This window comes from Channa argus, chromosome 6, assembly GCF_033026475.1.
Source record: "Channa argus isolate prfri chromosome 6, Channa argus male v1.0, whole genome shotgun sequence".
NCBI classification, from domain to species: domain Eukaryota; kingdom Metazoa; phylum Chordata; class Actinopteri; order Anabantiformes; family Channidae; genus Channa; species Channa argus.
The window spans coordinates 19644003-19667495 of NC_090202.1; the positions used below are offsets into that span (position 1 = coordinate 19644003).

The 23493-nt window shown below is 39.3% G+C and overlaps 1 protein-coding gene across 3 annotated transcripts in view; it reads right to left on the bottom strand.

Moving 5' to 3' along the window:
- Window positions 1-3725: 3725 nt before the first annotated feature.
- Window positions 3726-23493, bottom strand: part of pik3cb (phosphatidylinositol-4,5-bisphosphate 3-kinase, catalytic subunit beta) — a 45102-nt gene continuing 25334 nt past the window's right edge. For all 3 annotated transcript variants that reach the window (XM_067507383.1, XM_067507384.1, XM_067507382.1), the window contains 20 exons: window positions 23141-23370; window positions 20605-20784; window positions 19214-19381; window positions 16990-17079; window positions 16499-16753; window positions 16261-16357; window positions 15991-16121; window positions 15595-15645; window positions 14508-14696; window positions 13982-14103; window positions 13584-13727; window positions 13339-13438; window positions 12668-12864; window positions 12423-12532; window positions 12211-12289; window positions 9795-9962; window positions 9546-9669; window positions 9306-9451; window positions 6241-6373; window positions 3726-5760 (listed from right to left, as the gene is read on the bottom strand). In XM_067507383.1, the coding sequence (XP_067363484.1) occupies window positions 5623-5760; window positions 6241-6373; window positions 9306-9451; window positions 9546-9669; window positions 9795-9962; window positions 12211-12289; window positions 12423-12532; window positions 12668-12864; window positions 13339-13438; window positions 13584-13727; window positions 13982-14103; window positions 14508-14696; window positions 15595-15645; window positions 15991-16121; window positions 16261-16357; window positions 16499-16753; window positions 16990-17079; window positions 19214-19381; window positions 20605-20784; window positions 23141-23370 (2852 nt within the window). In that variant the 3' untranslated portion in view covers window positions 3726-5622. The remainder of the gene's footprint in view (window positions 5761-6240; window positions 6374-9305; window positions 9452-9545; window positions 9670-9794; window positions 9963-12210; window positions 12290-12422; window positions 12533-12667; window positions 12865-13338; window positions 13439-13583; window positions 13728-13981; window positions 14104-14507; window positions 14697-15594; window positions 15646-15990; window positions 16122-16260; window positions 16358-16498; window positions 16754-16989; window positions 17080-19213; window positions 19382-20604; window positions 20785-23140; window positions 23371-23493) is intronic.

Here is a 23493-nt window from a genome sequence, read left to right on the forward strand (position 1 = left end):
GGAAGCTACGGGTTTCCATGGAGAGCATGACGAAATTGCATTATTAGGAGTTCATTGGTCCACTGAGCTGTCTGTTGTTTTATATAAACAAGTTACCCACTGCACGTGGAATCCCATGTTGTGTGTCTCGTGTTGTGTGGCAGAGCGCTAGTTACGACTCCGCAGTGTCCAAAACGGCGTATCGAGTGTTGAAATTACATAAATTCAACAGACAGGCAGAAAACAACCAGGACGCCAGTAGTCACGCTAAATATCAGACGAACATGCGCTTCATTTGCCTCGTTTACGATGTCGTTTACGCAGCGCAACATGATCATTGTAAAATGTAATAACTCACGTTAAAAGTAGGTGACGTGCCCCATAATGGAAGTACCGCAAATATATTTAAAACCTTAAAACACGTAGTGCTCCCCACTCGCAAGTTTTTGGTCGTGAACTTAAAGATTTAATTACAGATGTTGTCACATCTGCAGTTGCGTCACATGTGTTATTGCACATACGTGATCAAGCCTTCCCACCAGAAAGCACGGATGAAAACCCCGCCGACATTTTTGATTTGATTTTTGGAAACAGGAAATTCAGAATACAGGGCAATCACTACTATGACTGAAGGCTGTAAATGTCCATAATGAAAAACACCAAAAGCAATTGAGGCTGTATCTTCCTGTTTTGCTTACATCATATGGGTGTAGGGATGATGGTTTCTTCTTGTTCAACAGTCTGTTGTTATGAATGGGACTCTCCATTGTGCCAAAGCTTGCTCATGGCACTTGGTCATGACTGGCAGAGGCTGGGAAGCACACACTGTGTTATTTCTATTTGTATGCTGGCATGGCAGCCACAACACAACATTTTCTCCTTCAAAGCCAAGAGCCTCCTTTGAAAAGCTCAGTGCAGAAATCTGGACTAAGTGCTAGTTTCAAGTGGCAGCCACCGACCCCCACTGAGGTCGTACTCTAGTCTGCAACACATTCTGCTGTGTGCCCTGTGATGCTCAGTGGCTACTCATCAGACCATGTAAGAACCAAGTCTCTCACATCCACTTACACCCTCTCACCTGCTTGCACTCATCCAGGATTTAATAAAATTACTCATACTACTCCCTCTTTATTTAATCATTAATTTGCTAGTGGGTGGAATGCCCTAAAGAAGTTTGAATCATGATGTGGGCGACATTATTTGTGAAGCCCAGAATATTTGTCTGTGGGTCATCAATATCATGACTATCTAACCAGAAATCCTCAACATTTTAATGGTATATGTCACCACATAACATGCATTATGCAGACTTTCCTTTTGTGATGTTTGACTATTTAGCAATGAATGGAGCTCACTATCCAAAAGTCGAACGGAGGTTGGTTTTAAAGTGACTCTATTGTAAATAATGCGAGAGATAAATACAGTAATTGATAGTTTCTGACCCTAACCTCAGAGGATTCGCCAAAAATATTATTGCATTTATTTTGTCACTGCTGACAGTAATATGGAAGTGAGATATACAGAAGATTGTGTTCAAATTCAGCGTAATAGTCATTGACGGACATTATGTAAGAAAATTGTACTAAACTAACCCAAAGCAACCAAAGAGAAAAAAGGGGGAAAGTCCATAATTAGCTGAGTCAGTAACCGGATCTTAGTCTGATTCAGCTGGTGGAGTCTGGGGGGAGCATCATCAGCAATGACAGAAAAAGTCTGCTGATGTCTATGGTTCAAAGACAAAATATTAAATGTAATTTTTTTTGTTTAACTTTATGCTTGAAATTTTCAGTTGGAGTATATTAGTCCTTTACTACAAGTGCTGAAACTGCAATAGTAATAATTTTTAAGGTTTTTTTAATCTAACTAAAGAAATATAAATCTGTATTTGTAATCAGCATGTTCTGGTTGAAGGCATTGAAAGGAGTCCAGCATCAAAACCAAGGTTAAGTGAGTAGAAAAGAGTGTCACAGATACGTCAATGAAAGGCAGTGGTCAGGAAGTCCACTGCTCTTTTCTTGAACATCTGTTTGCTGGCTACAATCACCATTTTTATTCATAAACGTTTAAATTAGGAAACAGCCATCTGTATTATTCAGTGATGTCAAGGGAAACAAGGGATGAGTGCGGAGGGAGTGGTAGGTGATGAAATTGGCTGAGATTCATTGACATTCAGATTTTCAGTGCTGCGTGTCATTTAACCATGTGGTTTTGCTTCACTGGTCTATAATTTTTATTTTCCTTTAACATTATGTTTCTTGTTTACATTGTCTACACAGGTTATCTGCTTCTGTATCCGCAGTCACTGTGTTACGTAACTGTGGAGAACAGCAGCACACAGCAAGTGATTCACACTGTGGCTCTAAGAAACAGAATTAATAGATGAGCGCTGAAGGTAGAGACGTAAACATTCTCTCCAGGGCAAAAACAAATAGATTTCCTGAGTCATACAAACACCAATAAAAAGCACATTTGCGCACTTCAGTTGATTAACAGATTGCACATAAAAGAGCTTCATGAGTCTGAGGGTGGTACCAGTGAAAATTCCCTTTAATATCAGCCTGAGAAAGGAAGTTACCAGACAAGCACCATACAAACAAACTTTAGTTCCCATAAACTAAACAGACCACAAAAGTTTTTACCCTTTACCTTAGCACATTTTGTGTATAAACACGGAAGCATCTTTTTTCTTTTACCATGTTTCTTAAAAGGACACCTTCACTGATTTTGAACTTGCTTCTTTTCGTTTTAGTTAGGGTAGTACGTGTACATAAATAAACTTCTCTCTGAATTTCCTATATCAAAATATTTTTTTACTTCTAGCTGAAAAATGCCTCCAGATGACATCACTTGGAAGAAGCTACAGTTCAGATTATATTATCAAGTTGCTCACACTATGGAGTTTCTAATCACGGTCAACCTGCTCCCCCGGATGACATCTGAACTCCAGATGAACTAGTTTTTCCAACTAGAACCAGAGAAATATTTTAATATAGTTAAGTCAGGGGAAGTTTAAAAGCATTAATGTACATTTATACCCTAAACTAAAGCCATAGGAAGCAAGTTGAAAATTGGTGAAGTCGCCCTTTAAGGGTACATCTTCACTGTGACAAGTTTAAATTCATTTAAAAACAAATGACACTACCAAAAAAAGACCGTACAACATTAGAATATCTAAGAGGATAAAGTCATAATTCTACAGTAATGCAAAGTATTATTCACTCAAGTACTACATATGAAATATTTTACTCCAATTCATTTCTTTGACAGTTTTACATTCGTTTGGTACTTTGACATGATACAATAATTACTCTAATATTTAATATTACACATCCCAGTTTTAAAAGTTTTGCTACCTGCACACTTACGATTTCTACTGTGACCTTTACAATGAGCTATGTTTACAGTGGGACAATACAACCTATAATAAATAGATTTTACAACATTTAGGTCTTAAAATGTAAAGAAAATATATGTGACTTGTTTGGTTTTGATTTGGCAAAAAAGCTGACTTAATGACTCATTGCAGTGGGTCTGGTAACATGCAGAGTATGTTGGTACATCCTGGGGCTTTCAAAGCTCATAGCGAGAGTCTGTTTTAATTTCCTTGCACATCATGGAGAGAAACAACATTTTATACTCTTGCTCAAGTCAATCATCTTCAAATTAAACCTGCTCTGCAGTACTGGGCATTTTCTACCCGAGTGTGAGAACTGACACTGGACAAAAATAGGAAAGGAGACATAAGATTACCTCATCTCTTTCAGATTTTATTACTTGTATAGTGTCATCTTAGCCTTGATGCAGAAAATAAACTGATATGAGTATACACTTGAAACTATTCACAGAAAAAGCAAGCTATAACATGGTTTACAATGCTGTTTGGATGTTTGAAAAGAGGAGGAAATACAGCATATATAGACCTGCAGTAAAGTATTTGTGGTCAACAATCAATAAGTTTTTCTCACATTTCTCAAAAATGGAGACGAAACTCCCGGTGCTGCCCTGAGTGGGTGAACGGCCCACAACTTCAGCAGAACAAGGGAGTGGACCAGAGGCAAAAATGCAGAGCAGTGAAAAATAAGTTTAATAAAAACTCCTATGAAAACAAAAACCAGCAAAACAATAAAAGCATATACCTCTGATAATATCCAGTGTCTAAGACATTTGAAGGCTAGTGGTGCAAAATACAGCGGTATCACACAGAAAGAGAGACTAAACCATGATAGGCTTTGGCCTAGGCTTTATATAATTACATAGGGTTCATATACTTGAATATTGCACAAAAATCAAACACCAATGCAGATGACGGAGTAGCGCCATACATCAAAACAAGGAAGTAGCTTTGCATCGCAGTGTAATGTCCCTTCTGGGAAACTCCGCCTGCACAGGTCCCAGACTGTCCACACTTGCTCGTTAAAAAAAAACAAAACAAAAAAAAAAAAACTGAGAGAGCGGCACATATTTGCACATTCAATTTAGAAAGAGATCTTTTAAAAACACAGTATAAACAACACAAGTGTTAAATATTTGCTTTTTGTTTTGGTCCTATTATGTTAAAAGCATCAGTTATTTCTCGTAAGTGATACGGTGCTTTAATAGGCTGACATCCTCTTACTTTATCAGAAAAGACAACAGATACTAAGATTTTGTCCAATAATGCTCTTGATTTGATACACATTGTCATTCCAAAGTAAAAGAAACTAAAATATAAAGTTTATAGTTTATTAAAAGACTACTCGAGTTATCTTATTTATATATTATCTTTCTTTAAAAAAAAAAAAAAAAAAAAAATTCCAGTGTTTCAATGGTCCAAACAAACAGATTCACACATTGGACTAAAACCCTAATTTTCTTCTTTTTTCTAGTTTATTCTTCTCTTTCATCATTACTTCCCTCACAAAAGTTCTTTGCATACTAGTAAAGTAGTCCGGCACATAGAAGTATCACAAATTCTTAAATGGCAAAAAAAAACCTCATAAAAAACTAAACAAAAATAAAAAGATCTTCCCGCACTTTTCAGGCACACTTCGAGGCAGCGGGAGTGAGACCGTTAAGATGCACTTCCTGTGGGTGTTGTGTACATAGTCTTAAGACATGGGGGTCAGATGTCTTCGTCTTTTCATCTCCACCCCTTCCACATGCATCCGTTGTATCTGCTGTATTTAAAATTGTTTTGGGACATGGTCAAACCATATGCCCCTTAGGAGTTCAAATAAGCAGAGTTTCAAGTCCACTGAGTCCACTTAGTCTGAGCAGAGTGGATGCTTTAGTTCCCTTCCTTTGCGTGTTTGCGCCATCTGTTGCTGTGCCTGCGCAAAACTTGCAACAATACCCACGATTCCACAGAAATGTCACAAGACCATGATTATGGATATCCAGGAGGCACCAGACCAATGCAAGCTGAAGTGAGATACAATAAGTAAGTGTGTAGGGTAGGTAAACAGTTTCAGAGAGTAAGTTTACTCTGTATTTACAGTATAAGGAAGGGAATCTTCTCCTCTTCGGGATATTCCACTAGATTCCCTTCTTTAAATACAAGTGGAAATGAGTGTGTCCCCATGGCACACCCTTCCACTCCCACACACACCATCACTGGGTCTTCTTGGTCCTCTGACCCCAATCCTTTGAGGGGTCACCGTGGCTCTATGAGCGGTTGTCTTTGGCCACATTGTGGGCCATCCAGTTGACTTTGGTTGTCCAGCTCTCTCTCAGGGCTTCATCGAACTTCTGGCGAAACTGCTTCAGTGCTTCGTCGTCAGTTTTACCCAAAGCCAGAGAATCCTGAGGGAGCGATTGTAAAGAAGTAAGGGGTTTAGTTGTTAATGTGAGAAGCTGAGAGGATGGGAAATAAGTGGGGGAGCTGACATAATGTTAACTGTTACAGGTAGACTACCCTAGGACCCTTTGTTTCCCATTATAATTTCATCAACCAGATTGGTTGAAATGAAGCAAATACCATAGCATTCATTTAGTGACCATGTACAAAAACATTCTGGTAGCAGAAATGGCAGGTGTCATTAATGTATGTAGGCCCTTGATTAGTCATAAACTAAGTGACTGGTCAAAATAAGAAGGCAGGGATGTCTTAGTTCTTATGAACAGAAAGTAGAAAGTTGGTTCGTAGCCGATTGAGTCAGGGAAGTCAGTGGATGGATGAAAGATTTTTGAAAGTCTATTCAACTGTGCCCAGTTGAATCTGTGAAGCACTGGATATCAGTTGCCTTCTTTTAATTGCCGTGTTTGTGTTTCAGCATGTAATACCTTTAGATACTGGATGTCTTTGACTGAGGTGAGCTCTGGCAGTCCAGCCGTCAGCATGAGGGCAAACAGTGTAATGAAGAGATTCCCATTCTTTCTCAATATTAGATAGGCCTCTTCACAGTACTGACGGAAACTAAACAAGCAAAATAGGCACACACACAATGCAGTTATTTTGTTTCATACTGTGTACACTACAGTTTCAAAGCTTCATTGTTAAAAAAAAAGAAGAAAAAAAACTAAAAATAAAAAACAAAGGATAAAAAGTACATTTCAATGTAATGGAACAGCCCAAGTAATAATGTGCTTTAAATAATATTCAGTTGCACCTCTTAGAATTCCCAGCACAAACACAACACCTGTACCCTCAGTGTGGTCTTTGTTTTGAGGATAATGCTGTCACTTTCTATCTAACAAAGTTAGAGATATAGTTCAGTACAGACAGCAGAGCCAGAGCAGGCATGCAAGAACTTGTCAATGTAAGCAATTAGAACTACACAAGCGAACAAAGCAAATTTGAGACAAAACATTTACCCTAAAGTTTCTGTATACAAAAGGTTTATTGTGATCTTATGCATACAGCTAAATTTACTTGATTTGTGAATGTGCATAAGGTGAACAAGAGCAGGCCTGTGTCATCCATTTAGCAGTGGTGCATTTGGTAGGATTTGATTTGTCTGACTGTGGTGAACAAGTTCAGCTTTAACACGCTGAATTATGACTGAGTTATAACACGTAGCCCACATACTGATTGTATTGACTTATAAACACTGTGTTTCTAGTGACTCACTGTACCCATGCTTCTGTCAGTGACTGGTCTGCATAGTTTATTTCAGGATGATATAACTTAGGATTTTCTTGTAAGGAGTACCTAAAACTACATAATAAATATTGTTGTTTAATGTTTTTCTGGGTTTATTAAAGCTCATTGAACTAGTCCTGCATAAAAGAAATCCTTCAACTTCTGTTTGTGTATTGGATCCACTACCTACGTTTCCACCAGGGTATTTTCACTTTCACAAATGATTTGCGTACGTGATCTTCTTTTGAAACACAATGTACCATTTCTTGAAACCACACACACACACGCTGACAAAGCAAAGCACCACCACTGCACTTCTCTTTTTGTCTACATTTAAAAACAATCAAGCTCATTTAGATTAATTATTTTCTTCATCGTTTTAGACCTTGCCTTCAGTAAATATCCATATTGCCTAGATTTTTGCACAACAAATGATTTCTTTTTTCTGTCCAGCCATTACACAATAACCCATGATGAGAAAGTAAAACCATGTTTGACTTTAGAAATTTCTGCAAATGTTTATAAATTAAGAGCAAACATCTGAAATCTTGTTTACAAAAGTATTCGCTCTTAATTTCTTTTTAGATGCTGCAATTACAACTTAAACACTTTGTGGCCAAGTCTCTACAAACCTACATTTGATTAGTTTCTCTCATTCTTTCAAAAGGACTTCTCAGGCTCCCTAAAAGTGTAATGACAACTGCCAGCTTCGGATCTCTGCATGGATACTCTATGGGGTTTCATTTTGGGCTTTGGGTAGGCAATCCAAAGACAGATTTCCGTTAAGAATATCTCGGTATTTAGCTGTACTTCCTACTCCGTTCAATTCTGACCAATCCCCATGTCCCTGCTGCTGAGAAGGACTCTCATAGCATGATGCTGCCAGCACCAGGCTTCACCATAGGGGTGGTACTAGCCGATGAGTAGTCGTTTGTGTCCACAAGAGTTTGGAGTGTCTCACTCTGGATGCCCTTCCTGACGCAAACCTCCCCAATATCTACCGGGCTTGGACCGGCACTGCACAGCTGGGGATCAGAAAGGGCTGTTAGGGGTTCAGTGGCTTGCCCAGAGACACTTCGACATATAGCCGGGACCGGGGATCGAACCACTGACCCTGTGTTCTGTGGAAGACTGCCTTACCAAACACTCTTATCAAATATCATAGAACTTGATTGATGGTGTTATTAAGACAGTGTTCTGCCAGGTGGTCCACTCTCTTCAGAGGACATTTGAGTTCTGTTAGCCAGACCACTGGGTCTTATATCTCTGTTTAAGGCCAATGTGATCTAGAATTTTCTAAAAAAATGTTTTCAGTGTAATTTTAGAATAGTGAGTGTAGACTGAAATTCTCCATTAAAACTGATTAACACTCATTATTAGACATAAAGTCAATGTAGTAGTAGTAGTAGTGGTAGTAGTGTAGCAAAATATTCATGATTTGACTTCCCCCTGTGATCTGATATTTCATGGTCACAGGCTTTTTCGAGTTTTATTAAAGTCCTCTAATTCAGTGTGACATTAATTTGACATGACTATTTCACAGCAAAACATGGACTAATAGATTGAGGTTTAGATTATTTCTCAACCGTATAGTAAGTGACTGTAGAAAGAGTTAATGCTACACACTGCTTCCCTAGATGTTTACTCTACAGTGGTATAGTTATGAATTTAGGTCAGAAAACATCGCACCACACGGGTATTTCCACCTCCACAAAATGATATGACTACTTGTTCCATCTCTTCTTGGTACACAGTGTACACTTATGCTACACTTGCACATGTGCAACAATGTGCACCCAATGAAATGACCAAGATTAAATCTATGGATTCAGAGACTTATAGCATTAAAAGTGCAAAGAGCGAAAACTTACCTAGGTTTACAGCATTTATGACAGCTCAGCACATATTTCAAAAGGGCATTTGCATGACTTTAAATTAAAAAAATACATAACATATTCATGTAGATGAAACACTAAAGGGATTAAAATAAATCTGATTAACTGTTTTAACCTTCAGAAGAGCCGAACAACATAAACAATTTGACTGTGTGTGAGACAATCCCTCTTTGAAGTAAAGTACAAAAGTGCAGACTTTTCTTAACTGTACAGTTATAATGAACTCAGTAGAGCTTCTACTGCCAACTGCTGGTAGGAGAGGACACTACACCAACAGAAAAAAAAGCTGTGCAAAAATGGAGTCACTGAAAACTTTTTGTAAACACAGTTATTGGCAGTGGCTGAAGAGAGAAAGACAATATGAAACAAACCTGCCAAACTTTTCTGTGTATCCAGTCTTGCCCTGCTGTATGACATGGATGAAGTCATGAGTGAGAATAAATGGTACACGCTCCCTCTTGATGCCAAACTTGGACTTGAAATTGCCCAGGATGTGGCCAAAGTCTATGTGGAAGAGCTGAAGAGAAAGGGGGTGAAACAGTGATCACAGTGGAGAGAGGAAAAAACTAAGACGGTATTTCATTTATACAAATAAAACCCATCAGTCTAACCTGTCCAGTGCTGCGGACCATGATGTTGTCACTGTGCCGGTCTCCAATGCCAAGGACATATGTGGCTACACAGTAGCCCGCACATGAGAGAGTAAACTCCTCAATGGCCCGATCAAGAGCATCGCTGTAAATACAAAATACACACTTAAGCACTGGGTTCACTCAAAAATATTATCGGTTCCTACCACCTGTAAAATATTAAAACTGTTACTTAAAAGGTTAATTTAATCAGCATTATCACCATCCTACCCAGAGTTTCTCTCTTTGAGCCAGTTTAGCAATGCGTCCTTGTTGAAAGCTGCAGCTGCTGCCACATTGCTGCTGGTCAGCTGGATGTTGGCAATAGTGTCTGCTGATGAGACTACCTCGATCAGCCCTGCCCGGTCACCGGTCGCTAGGCAACCATAAGGTACAATCCTGCATGATATAAACAGAAATGGATGCAAACAGATTAATTATATGAATCAGAGCATTGCAAACACATGCCAGAGTTTGTGGTGGATACAGATTAAAAAGAACCAATTATTTTCATCTAGTATCATTTCCGTATTAGCACCGTCTCTAAACCGTACAACATTGCTGGTCTCACCAGCGTCTTGAACAGGTTTCCTTTCATTCATGCCGATACTCTTATCACACAACGTCTCCTTGTACTCCTGTCTACTCTCTTCAGTCCTCTCAGTGTCCCACTACTTCTTAGATAAACACTTCCGCTGTTTATACTCCTGAACTTCCTTGTTCCACTTTTGTCTTTCCTGATGACTCACCAAAAACCCTCCTATCTGTCTCCCTGATCACATTAGCTGTAGTGGTCCAGTCATCTGGAAGCACCACCTGACCACCCAGAGCCTGTCTCACCTCCTCCCTGAAAACTGCACATCATCCTTCTTTTTTTCACCTTCCACCACTTCATCCTCTGCTCCACCTTAGTCCTCTTCATCTTCCTCACCACCAGAGTCATTTTACACACCATCATCCTGTGCTGTCTGGCTACCCTTTCCTCTACCAATACTTTGCAGTCGCTGGTGTCTCTAAGATTACCGTGTCAACACAGGATGTAGCCCAGCTGAGTGCTTCTGCCTCCGCTCTTATGTTACCCTATGTTCCTGCCTCTTCTGGCAAAAATTATTTACTAAGGCCATTTACATCCTCTTTACAAAGTCTACAACCATCTGTCCTTCTGTGTTCTTGTTCTGAAGACCAAACCTGCCCATCACATTCGCATCAACTTAGTTTCCTTCACCAACATATGCATTGAAATCTGCACCAATCACCACTCGCTCACCTCTCGGGATGCTCTGCATCACTTCATCTTACGCACTCCAGATTTTCTCCTTCTCTTCTAACTCACATCCTACCTGTGAGGCATAACCACTAACAACCTTGAACACCATGCCTTCAATTTCAATGTTCATCTTGTCACTAGAACATTCCTCACAAACTTCTCTTTCATGATAACTCCTACTCCATTATCCATACAACTTGAACCCAAGTCCTAAGCTTCAAACCTTGCCACCTTACCTTTTTGGTCTCCTGGACGCAGCATATCCACCTTTCTTCTCTGAATCATGTAAACCAACTCTCTAGCCTTCCCTGTCATAGTCCCAACATTCAAGATCTCTGCTGTCAGTCCTACACTCTTGGATTTCCTTTACCCTCTCCGCCTATGAACACGCCTTCCTCCTCTCCTTCTTCAACCAACAGTAGCCCAATTTCCACCGGCACCCTGAAGGTCAATGACACCAGTGGTGGTCATTCTCAACACAGGCCCAGACCGATCCGGTTTGGAATTCGTGATTTGCATGTTTAATTTGGCATGTGTTTTATGTCAGATGCCTCTCCTGACACAACCCTCTGCATTTATCCAGACTTGGGACTGGCACAAGAAGACACAGGCTTGTGCCCCTCCTGTGGTTGCATTATACAGTGAATGTACAATGATGGGCAATGTGTTTTTCTTAATACTGGACTGCTTTTACCATTATGTCAGCTAACTGTCTGATGTTGGCTGCCCTATTTCTATAGTTTAATTGATTTTTATTAAGTGCTTTTCACTGTTTCCATGAGATGGCACCAGTTGTTCATTTTGCAGGGTGCAAACTTATGTGACCTGGAAAAGGTTCTAAGAATACATCTTTTTCATAACCAAGTGGTTAGGTCAGACTTCATTTCTAGATTTTATTAGCCGTTTGAGAGAAATCTAACAGGCAAAACGCTTTTAATGTAACTGTGACTAATCTCAGATTACAAGTAAGATTACATACAATAAAACCTAGTGGATACATTACATTTTCCCTGCCTTTTTATACAATGGGTCTTTACTGTGTTCTAACTCTGAACCCATGTCCCTGTAACCTGAAGAACAATCCTTAAGCTCAACTGTCAAAACATCTGTCCCCACAGCTCGGCTCCAGATGTGTCTGTGTAAGATGGAGAAAAAAAAGGTTCTGAAAGTGCAAAAGTGTCCATTTGATTATGTTGTAATGCAGATACCGTATGTGTCTGAATTGATGTCTAAAGGGTTGGAGGTCCAACTAGCATGGTGTAATTAAGTGTCTCCCCTTTTCTATTGGACCCCACCAGAGCTTCCCATTCCCTACAGAGAGCGGGAACAAACAACCTCAATAATACACTGCCACACACAAACGCAGACACAAAACCTTACCTAAGGTCTAGATTAGCCTCCTTCCATAGTAAATCCATCAATCTTAAGATCTGGAGCGTCAACATGTCTTGTCTTAGGTCTAGAAAAAGAGAAAGGTTGTTTTATCTATTAAAACATTTTATTAATTTACAAGATGGACTGTGATTTATGGCCTCCTGCTCCTCTTCTGACCATTTTCTCCTCCAATTCCTCCATCCCTCAATTTTTCCTACCATCTCCATTCTTGAAGATGATCCCCAGGGTGTCTCCTCCCAGCAGTTTGTTGTTGTAAACAATCCACAGCGGTTTCATCTTAGAATCCATGTACCGACACTTCTCCACACTGAATGGACACATCAACAGAGACAGAAAATGAGGCAGAGGAAAAGAGGAGAACAAGGTAAATCCGATGTGAAGCTTAGGATGATGACGGACAGAGATTTTCACACACATTTATATGAAAGTTAGGGTTTCTTACTTGATACCAGACAGCAGAACATTAGGGTTTAGAGGGGAGTGCAGGTCTGACAGGGTCTCGGAGTAGCCACTTTGCCTCAGACAGGTCATCATGGCCTCCTTGGTTAACATTGCTTCCTTGGTCTTACTCCGAGCATTCTTGATGGTTCCCAGCTTAATTAGCTCATTGACTGACTTTAGCTTACTCAGGGCTTCCACCTGGTAGAGTGAAAAGAGGTTCCACATAAATGTTGGAATAACAATTCACTATTTTAATATTTCATCATGTTGCTGACAGCTGGATTAATTCTCCTTAAATATACAATGTCAGCATTACAATCCAAAGCCAGTGTTCCATGTGCTTCAAAACAGGAAAGTGGTCAGATAAATGACTGTGGTGATGAGGAAGTAGGAGGAAATGTCCAGATGAGAGATTGTCAAAACTAAGGTTAGAGGGCAGGGGGATGACATTGTTATAGATGTGACAGGCTAAAAATACCATAAGTGTATCCCTGACAGGACTGACAATAGACTATAGCTATTCTAGTCCTATAGTAAAAGACTAGCAGAGTGAAAGACTTGAGCTAAGCTGTGAAATTGAGGGATCTCTAGTGGGAAAAAAAAACAAAAAGAAAACATACATAAATACTGTCAGACTGCAAGTACATGAGATAATCCATTTGTGTGGCCTACTTGTTTTTTTAGAACCTCAATATGAGGAATGTTGCATCTGCAGTAGGCTTCCAGGATGAGGGCAAACTGCACTGATACAGCTGGCATGTGGATCTCTGACCTGTAGAGAGCAGCAGAGAGTGGCCAATGTCAGAAGATCCATCCCAAGAAAAATTATTGTACTTATGCACAATTTGTTGTAGGTCTGCAAGTACCGTAGACGTGCATATGCGCATGTCTACACATACACACATGTCCGTACACACCGTAGGTGCCAGAAGAGGAAGTGTCCTATTTTGCGGTTTCCCTGGGCACGCTCCAGCAGGAAGTGTGTGAGGGCGCAGTCATAGTAGGGCTCATAACGCAACACCTGCACCAACTGTAGCAGGTACTGCAAAAGCTCCTCGTCACTGGTAAAGAAAGTGGAGGCAGGAATGGAAATGGTTCTGAATAAAAGCAATTAATGTGTTTTCTGTCCTGAAAATTTTTATTTCAAGTGGGCTGAAATACAGAGGTAGATGATATCATGAAGATGAAACCAAAGAAACACTAATATATATTAGTGTATCTTATTAGTACACAGATTATGTATAATAATAATAATAATAATAATAATAATAATAAGCTGTATGTATAATCTGTGTGGGTGGATGCATAGGTTTACCTCATATCACGCAGACATCTCACAGCATACTCTCTGACATACTGGTCAGGGTAGTTAAAGTCCAGGAGCTCCAGTGCGTCTCTGGGACTCAGTCTGGGCCAGATCTGAAGCAGTGCCTGAAGCTGTGAGAAACACAAAAAACACAACAGACACTTAGATGGTGCACATATTTATATACATATATCCCTGAGTAACTCTTTGAAATTAAAATTTATAATAATAATAATAATAATTATAATAATGTGAGATTACCCTTGGCATCATGTGTGATACTGACAATCTTACAATACCACCACCAATAATTCTAATTACAGTTTTGTACAGGTTTGTTTCATGTCGACCTGTGATTGCTACATATTTAAATTACATTCAAGAATTAATTGAATAATTCACTGTAATTAAAAGGGGCTACTTTTCTCGCATTACATTTACTTGTACATTTACTTACTTATTTGAAATCCATGAAACTAAGTGTCACCAAATTGTACACTAAAAAGAAATGACTTGTGTAAATATGCTTGCTAACCTGTGCCATGTCCTCATGTTTGCTCCACTTGACAGAGAGAAGCAGCTTAGGCAATGACTGAGGGAAATTCTCTCGACAGTCGTAGCGTAGTGTCCAGATTAAATCCTTCTCATTCTCACAGAGCTGCGATAGCGGGTCACGCTCCATTATTTCCTTCAGCTCTATGTGGAACTTCTTACCACCACGACCCTGAGAGAAACCATGGACGAGGAGAAGATGAATGGGATTTAGAAAAGAAAAAAAGTGAGAGAATAAAGGACAGGAGTCTAAGAAACTAGATGAAGAGCCAAGACATGAAAAGAAACAAGGAAATAAGGATGAGTAGCAGTAGTCACTGTAAAGAACCACAAGATGGCAGAAGCACATCAAGGGAAGGGATCTTTTTAACCACGATGAAATAATTTCTTTAATGTCCTCAAAGACTGGCACTGAATTGTGTCCATTTCAAATAAGTTGTTTTATGTCTGATTTGCAAGGGACACATAAGGTTTAAAGAACCAATAATATGCAATGAAAATCGAGCTTTGATAAATAAACCTTACTGATTTATCAGTGGAACTGAGTGGATCTAAACACTAATGCACAAAGGTGACACACATTTTTTTAGAAAAATAAATAACTTGTAGTTTGTGTTAATGCATAGTTTCACACACATCTCACATCAAGAGCTCTGTTCAGACATGCAGTGTCATAACACAAGATTACATAACAGGCTCTAACACACACCCCAAGTGTTGTTTTTTTTAAGTTGAGAGACGGTGAGAAACTAAAACATACAAGTTACCTGATAAGAGTTTCGAGCTAGAAATGGAATTGAGTATTTTTTTCTGCAACACCCTATCAAAATGATTACAGTGGGTTTCCAAGGAAACTACCAGTACATGTCTGTTTAGGGGTTGTGTTTGTGGTGTAAGTCAGCTAAGAGAGTGTAGGGACAGTTGGGGGAGGAGTGATGAGGCTTATTAGTTACAGACTAACTTGTAGCAAGTTATTATTTTCACCTGCATTGTCCTTGTGTGTGTTCTCTGAATGCATGTGCATGTTTAGTAATTTTCACAAAATCTTCCCCTGATTTACATCAACTCACCATGGGTGCACAGTCACTTGCTCCAGCAATTTCTGCAGCTTTCTCCAGTATCTGCAAACAGGTGAGAACATCCCATATAAGTAAACACACACAGACACACAGACATCACTGCCCACTGGAGCACATCAAGTGTGCTAAGCTCATCCTGATCCTCTCATGCTAATGACCACCACTTCATCATAATCACTGGGTACAGAGCACTAAGCCACCAGGATGAAAAAAAAAAAAGAAATCACTCAAAAGGTCAAATTGTACAAGTTCAGACATAGTTTAAGTACTGTAAAATCATGCTGAATTAATTTGTAATAAACAGTGAAGCTACTTGGGATGTCTAAATACCGGTCTATTTCTGTGATAGTGGTCAATAAGTAGTGCAGCGACTGACAGCTGTCTGACCTTGTCAAATGGAGGGAAGACAATTGGGTGTGGCAAATACTCTGGGAAGTAGATGTGCAGTGCTGTAGCATTCTCAGTGTAAGGGTTGGTCTGAATGGTTCCTATGGGGTTCAGCATCTCTTCAAGTTCATCTGGGGAAGACGCACACAGACACACACGTTTGGCTGCTGTTCTGCGTGGTAGCAATAACTATAGAGGATCGTTTAGATGCAATTACGGTCATGGATACAAAGAAAGCATGAGTGCGTGAGTATGAGGGTGTGTGTATACCAGGAAAGGAAGACCAGCAGTGCAGGATGATATCTCCGGTCTTCAGCTGGCCCTTGTAATCAAACACCATGGTGTTGACCCAAGCTATAGGGTAGTGCTGGATCATGGAAAGACAAGTATATTAAATACTAGGTGATTATCCCATACAAAGATGGTGTTCATGTGTGAAAACTTAATTTTACAACTTTTTAGGCACTTCAAGTTCAAATAGCGGATATCGTACAAGCCTGTTTCTTACCACTTTTCCTGCTTTTCGGATGGTCTGGTACTTATTAATATGAGCATTTCTGGTGGACTTTTGTTTCTTGACCTTATCCATGACTGCGTAGATGGCAAAGCAAAGGCGTGTCATGCGTGGAAGGTCACATACAGAGATGTCAAACTCTAATGTGCTTTCTTTCCACGTGTGGTCTGAACGTCCGCTGCTCTCGCTGCTCACCGCCGGTTTGCACAACAGCTCAGCGCCGTGGAAGAGCCCCGCTCTCACCTGGACCTGAGTGGGTCAGACGGTTTGGTTGTGAATTTTAATATTCTCTCATGCTACCCTTTTACAACTATTTCAGCCAGAGCCCTTTATTGACAAATAAATCTAACTAGCTTGGCATTATGAAAAGTGTGACATTCTGAAGGTGTGTTACTTCTGTCCATGTGAAACTATGTGAGAGACAGGTTTTGGGTGTACAACAAATCAAAATGACTTTTGTGGATGTTGATAAAGTGGCAGTTTACCTTGGCAGCCTCCTCTGCATTCACTTTGCTGGCATTCACTAGGACTATCTTAAAAGGGCGAGATACATCCCACACACAAGTCTGTACTTGCTGCAGAGGGAAAAGCGAGAAAAGAAAGACTTACTGTGAGTAACAGTATTAACAGAATGTAACGTAACAATAGGTAACCCACCATGCTACTGTTTCTTTATAGGCACACAAACAATGATGGGGGTCAGGGAGGTCATTTTGGTGTCAAGCCAAGTGGATTTGCAAGGATCAGCAGTCAGCAAGACAAACAGCATCACATGACACCTAGAGGCCATGAACATGACTAACTAGCACACTTCCTGCTGATTGCAGTCTCTCTTTGTGTGTGAATGTGTGCTGATGTGTAAATGCTTGTGTGATTGAATGCAATTTGCCACTTGTCAGATAAGATGCTATATTTGTGTCTGCCTCTACAATTACAGGCAGAAATAGGAGCTCAATGCACTGTAGCATCACAAAAAAAACCAAAAAAAAAAAACCTGTCCTTCTGATCTCTTTTCTTGCTTTGTTTAGCCCAACGATCAGTCAGATTTACTTCAGCACAACAGCAGAGCATCTAATAAAACATTCCTTTCCTGAAAATACTTGCTTCCTATCACAGAAAACATATATACAGAAACCTTACTGCCGTCTGACCATAATCTGTTTCTGTTGACTTCCACCTTGGCAGCATTTATTTAAACAGCACTTCTTAAAACCACAGACAGAAGTTCTTAAAAAGAATAACAGACAGACCGATCTAAAAGTCTGATAAGATTAGGGTAGCCAAAAATGCCAAAACAATCAACTAATCACAGAAAAGCTTCCTCAATATGGGGAATTTACAAAGAAGAAACCACGTTTGTGGCACTGCTCTCTTCAGTTTATTTATAAAATGGTCTAGGAATTTTAACAGCAGAGGCCTTTTATCCTTGTGTCTAAATATAGATATAGGAAGACAATTGTGAGGATCCCAAATACAGGGGATGAGCTATAGAGTTACACAAAGAAAGGAACGTCCTGGCTTTATCAGCAAAATCATTTTAAAGATCAACGGGCAGTCACTACAAGGAAAACATGATCAGGAGATATATGGCAGGAGAGTATTACCGTTGTGAAGTCAGGAGGTGGTGAAGGCATGAAATACAGTTTGTTAGTGTTACATGAGAGAAAAATGTGTAGTCGGAAATATTTATTTCAATGAAAACAAAAATGAGCAACGAAAAGAGTCTTTTTTCCAGCATTCTGCAATCTCCCATGAATCTTGACTCACAACAATTGTGGAACTTTTCTAGTAAGAACATATAGCATCACACATTGTGAAACTGTTTTTACTGTAAACCAACAAAAACGCTAAATCAAAAAGCAGTAACTATACAAACAAGTTTAAAAAAACTGTTCTAATGCCATTGTGATTACATCTGAAAAAGATAATGTTATGTTTCATGTCATGATTAACACGTCTTATATGTACCACTTAATCTAAACTCTGGCATCAACACTTAAAGCATCAGGCAAAGCATCAGGTAATTAAAACTCCAGGAGTCTCACTAACGAAGGCCAATTTAATTCACCCTGACATTTAAAATGTGGATGCACACACACTGAGGAATGATGTCATTGTGCACCTGGCAGCAGCAGCCAGGAGATAGTGATGTTTTCTGACAACGTGGCAAATGCTGGCAGAACAGCACAGGCTTGCTCTGACGAACTCAGGACACTGCCTCATAAAAGACAGATGACGACTGCCAAGTATGTGTTTCCTTGGTAAACCTCAACACCTGCCTCATTCAGTGCAGATGAATCAATCAAACCGTGAATCTTTTCCTATAGGCGTGAAAAACAAGAACACTACTCAGTAAACACTGGTGGCTATAAAGCATCTAGAGGACATGAGAACATTTTCATATGTCCATCACACAGTCTAAGACCTGCTGACATCAAATAATCAGTGATCAAAATTAACGTGCACTGTAAGTTACATAAAGCAGGGACTGGCCATAAATTAGACCATGCTAAAGATCGTTTGTGAGAAAATTTTCAAGAAGTAAAAATTAGTGCATTTATACATTTGGCCACTCAAGCCTTAAAAGAATCAATTAATTTTACGTCCTGCTGTCAGAAAAGTTGTTCCTCTGAAAACAACACTAGACGTTATGTAAATTAGACTAAACCACAACAACACAGACGAAGAACATTCATTCACTGTACTAACCGTGGGAACCCTTCTCTTGGGAGGTAGTGGTAAAGGTGGGTTGGAGGACTTGCGGCTAACCACCGCACTGATGGTAGAGATTTCCTTGTCAAACATGGCTTTGATGGTGCTGGTGTGGACCAGAGTGAGGTGTGGAGACTCCTTGGCCTGCATGCATATGCGGATGTACTGCGGACAAGACAGGACAGGAATGCATTTTTTTGATGTGTTTTGATGTGTGCACATTTAGGCCTTTCCTAACACAAAAAGCTAGATGCCCAATTTCTGGAGGACATTTATGTTAAAATTTCAAGTTTTATTTTGTCAACTTCAAAATAGGAAACTAAAATGTGAGCGATAATCAGTTAAAGCTAGTTCCTTCTTGAGCGGTTAAGTACTTTGAGGACAGAGGAATAAACAAGCCAGAGCAAGTGAAATTTATTCACCGCTTGTAAGCGGACGTAGATAAATTAAGATGCAAAGCTGCACATAAACACAAATTGATTCAAATTCCTTGATGTAACCAGTGGACAAGCTTAGACACATACATACAGTAACAGTGTTTGACTACTACAACTATTAAACTTATTGATTTCATACACTGTGTGTTGAGTTTTGATTTGGGAAAATCTTAATCATGATACCTGCAGGATAATGAAGTTCTTCATAACAAAGACATTTTAATCTCACGAAATCCACGAGCAACAAGTAAAAGCACTTTGGTCCACAGCGCCATGAGACAAGACAAAGAAAAGCAGCTGGATTGGCGAAGCAAACCTTTGAGGGATACCACTTCACGCATAAGATGAAATGAGATTATTTAGAATCTCCTATAAAAGAATCTTGCTCAAAAACATCAGATTTATCAGAATACCTGATCATGTCCACTGAGCGGTTGAGGTTCTTCCTCAATTGTTGGCTAATGTAAACTCTTCCATGTAAGCCGATTTGCATATCTTTCTGCTTTTCAGTTTTTCCAGTATGCAAACGTACGTAGCCGTTTTGACTATATTAGCGTGTCCTGTTAGAATTCTGTAATTTTTGTGCATTGTGGCAGTTTGTGTGATTAATATGTCCTTTACAAGTTTGCAGCATCTTTCCATCACTGCATATACTAGCCAGACGACTATTATGTATATATTTAGAATAATTTGTAATATGATATATATGCAATAAAAAAAAAAATAGTCCTAGATAGTGGGTCCTGTACACAGTTGACTTAGTCAGTCAGTTAATAATAAAGTGCCAGCATCTGGTCTAAAATTTTGGTTCACACATAATAATGTGCCATAGTGTTGTTTACCTAAATAATTTCTTAAAAATAGCAGTTGACAGTGTCTCGTCCTGAAATCATTTAACAGGCTCTTGGTTGTTATTGAGGTAATCATTGAGGACAATACGCATTTACTGACCTTGTACTGAAACAGAGGGTTTTCTCCACAGAGAAACTCCAGACACTGGCTGACCCTCAGTACATACTGACCCCTCCACCCCTCCTCCTCAGGGCCGTGGGTGGTCAGCCACTTCCTCACTGCAAACTCCATAAGCTCTGTGGGTGTGCAGGATGATGGCACCTTCAGACTGGCGGAGTCCTGCAGGAGAAAGAAGAAAAGATAGATGCACCCTTGTGAAATTATAGCTTTAATTTCTGTCAAATAGAAGACCAAAAGAGGCCAAAACAGCAGAATGGGACAAACATGAAAATGTAAATATGCAAAAGCTGCTAGAGGCCTTGATGCTGGATCACATGAGACTGAAATGAAATAAGATAGTGATAAGATAATGAAACAGTTTCCAGTTTGTACGTGCAGAAAAACTAAAGAGAAAAATTGAAAAAAGAAAAAGTGGTGAACATTGTGCAGACCCATGTACACAGGCTCGTCACACCTCAAAACCACTTTCATGCACACACAACACTTACAATGAAATGTTCGTAGTTGAGGGAATTCATGCTGTCCAAGTTCTATGGGCATACAGCCAAGCTAATATGTTGTGAAGGTTTAGCTTAATTCTATTTATAGCTTGGTACTGACCTGGTACCTGAGATGGAATTATAACTGACTGGAGGTTTATTAAAAATGTCATCCATTAATAATTAACAATAAAAGATGGTCATGGCTATGTTTTGTGGAACTACAAAATCTAAAGCAAATATTTACAGTAATTTTCTATTTCTAAAAGTAAATTTTCTTGTTAACCATGAAAATGTTTTAAAGATGTAGTTAAATTTGGATGTTAATGTGCTGAGGGACAAAGAACAGCATATTAACATCTGAACAGACTTAAGGACAGCACTATGAGCAAGGTTTACTGAACGGCCGTCATGTTCACAACAATAAACCACACCATCTCTCTTCCTGTCTATAATGGGCCTTATTGTGTCTGACCTCGCAAATAAGACTTCCTGTCAATGTCCACCTGAGTGCATTGGCACAGATGGCCAGTCTTTGTATATGTGCACGCGTGTGTGCCTGTGATGTTGATCAAAGCTGATACACAACAGTCTGGAGGGACATGACCATCTGTTTTATGATTAAATAACATTATTTCTGAAACAGAAGCAAAGACAACGACAGATTGATGTAGACAGATAGTTCAGAGAAGAAGAAGAGGAGAAGAAGAGTGCATTTTTAATCGTAATCAGAGTTTTGGTCCCCTGAGCTGTCATGCATGTGTGTGTCTGGGAGGATGGCATAATTTTGCAGATGATTTCGACCCAGTTAAGTATTGTCACGTGACTTTTGTCAAGCGGCCAACTGTGAGCAAAAAGAAGAAGAGTCTGAGCTACATTACATGTGCCTTCACCGTTGAAGTCACATGGCTACTCAAACAAGGTGGTTTTTGTCTGCTGTACTACTGGTTTTTGTGAGTGATTAGAATACAGATTTGTTTAATGCTTTACAGTGCAGTTAGAAATCCTTAACCCTAAACCTAACGTAACAACTAAATATGAACTAAAACCAATTTCTGAAAAAGGGACATTTGTTCTAGCTGTGCATTAAATATTACATTGATTAAAAAACAAACCACATTCTTAGGTCAACACTTTTGGGTTGCAAACTTTGCATCCAACTGTAGGCTTTGTAGGATTTACTGTAGATATAGGTACAGTATAGGATAATTTTATATTTTGTTATATTCTCAAATAATGTGCATTTTAAATTCGTTTCCTCCAATGTCAATCCAACTAGAATAAAATCAAGGTTATAAGAGAAAGAATAATGTGTCTTTACTCAAGAGTAAGCGCCCCTGATGTATTGTAGTACTTTCAGATGGCTATCCCAAAATGCTACAAAGTAGCCAGTCTGGGGTAATATTAAAACTAACCAATCGTATTTTATTTCTACAAGATTAGGTTCTTGTATTGATAAAACAAAGATTTCTAGGACAGGTAAGCAGAGGACTCGAGAACTGATTTGGTTGCTACTACGAAGGAAATAATACTGGTAGTAGCTTATTATAAAACTGAGCTTTATTAATCAGGTAATGAAAATTTGTTTAGAGAGGTTTGCACAATGCAGGACAAGAGTGAAGTCTTCCATAGTAATTAAATTTGGGTTTGATAATAAAATTAAAACAAGTTGCACAGTGCCCTAGATGAGCAAGGCTGATTTAATTAAAAACAAGAATGAACTATGTTTGTGTGTACATAGTTTTCAGTTGGTAGTTTATGGTACAAAATGTAATCAAACTGTTGTTGACACAGCAGGCTGTCATATTGGTGACCGTTTAGAGTGTTTAATTTGTGCTCAGCTGCTTATTCATGGTGGTAGAAAAGGAAGGTTTAACATTTATTATTGCATAACCCAAAATATTTACATTATTATTGACCATTTTAAACCTACTATCCTGAATAATTGCAAATACATTGTGCACTTGGTCTTGATATCCACTTACTCTGCATCATCTAATGATTATCGTCATTTTCCGTACATTTTACAGACTAACCTGAGACTGATCAAAGTGAATAATGACTTTCAGGTCAGCCGGCCGATCACCAGCCCCATCAGTGATAGCTGTCCCAGCTGCCGGCTCCAGTTGGGGTGAGAAGCAGGCCTGCAGCCACTCTGTACATGTCATCATCTGGACTCGCTGCATTTGCTCCTCACTGATACGAAGCATCTTACTACGAAAGTCCTTCACCTCCTGGTCATTTATGGCATCAAGCTCATGAAGACCTAGAGGAAGTTGGTAAAGGAAACTGCTTTAAAATAAGATACATCCTTATTCAGATAAAGTGACCTGAATAGATTACAGCAATATTTTATAACCATTTTATCTAAAACATTTATTTTGATATG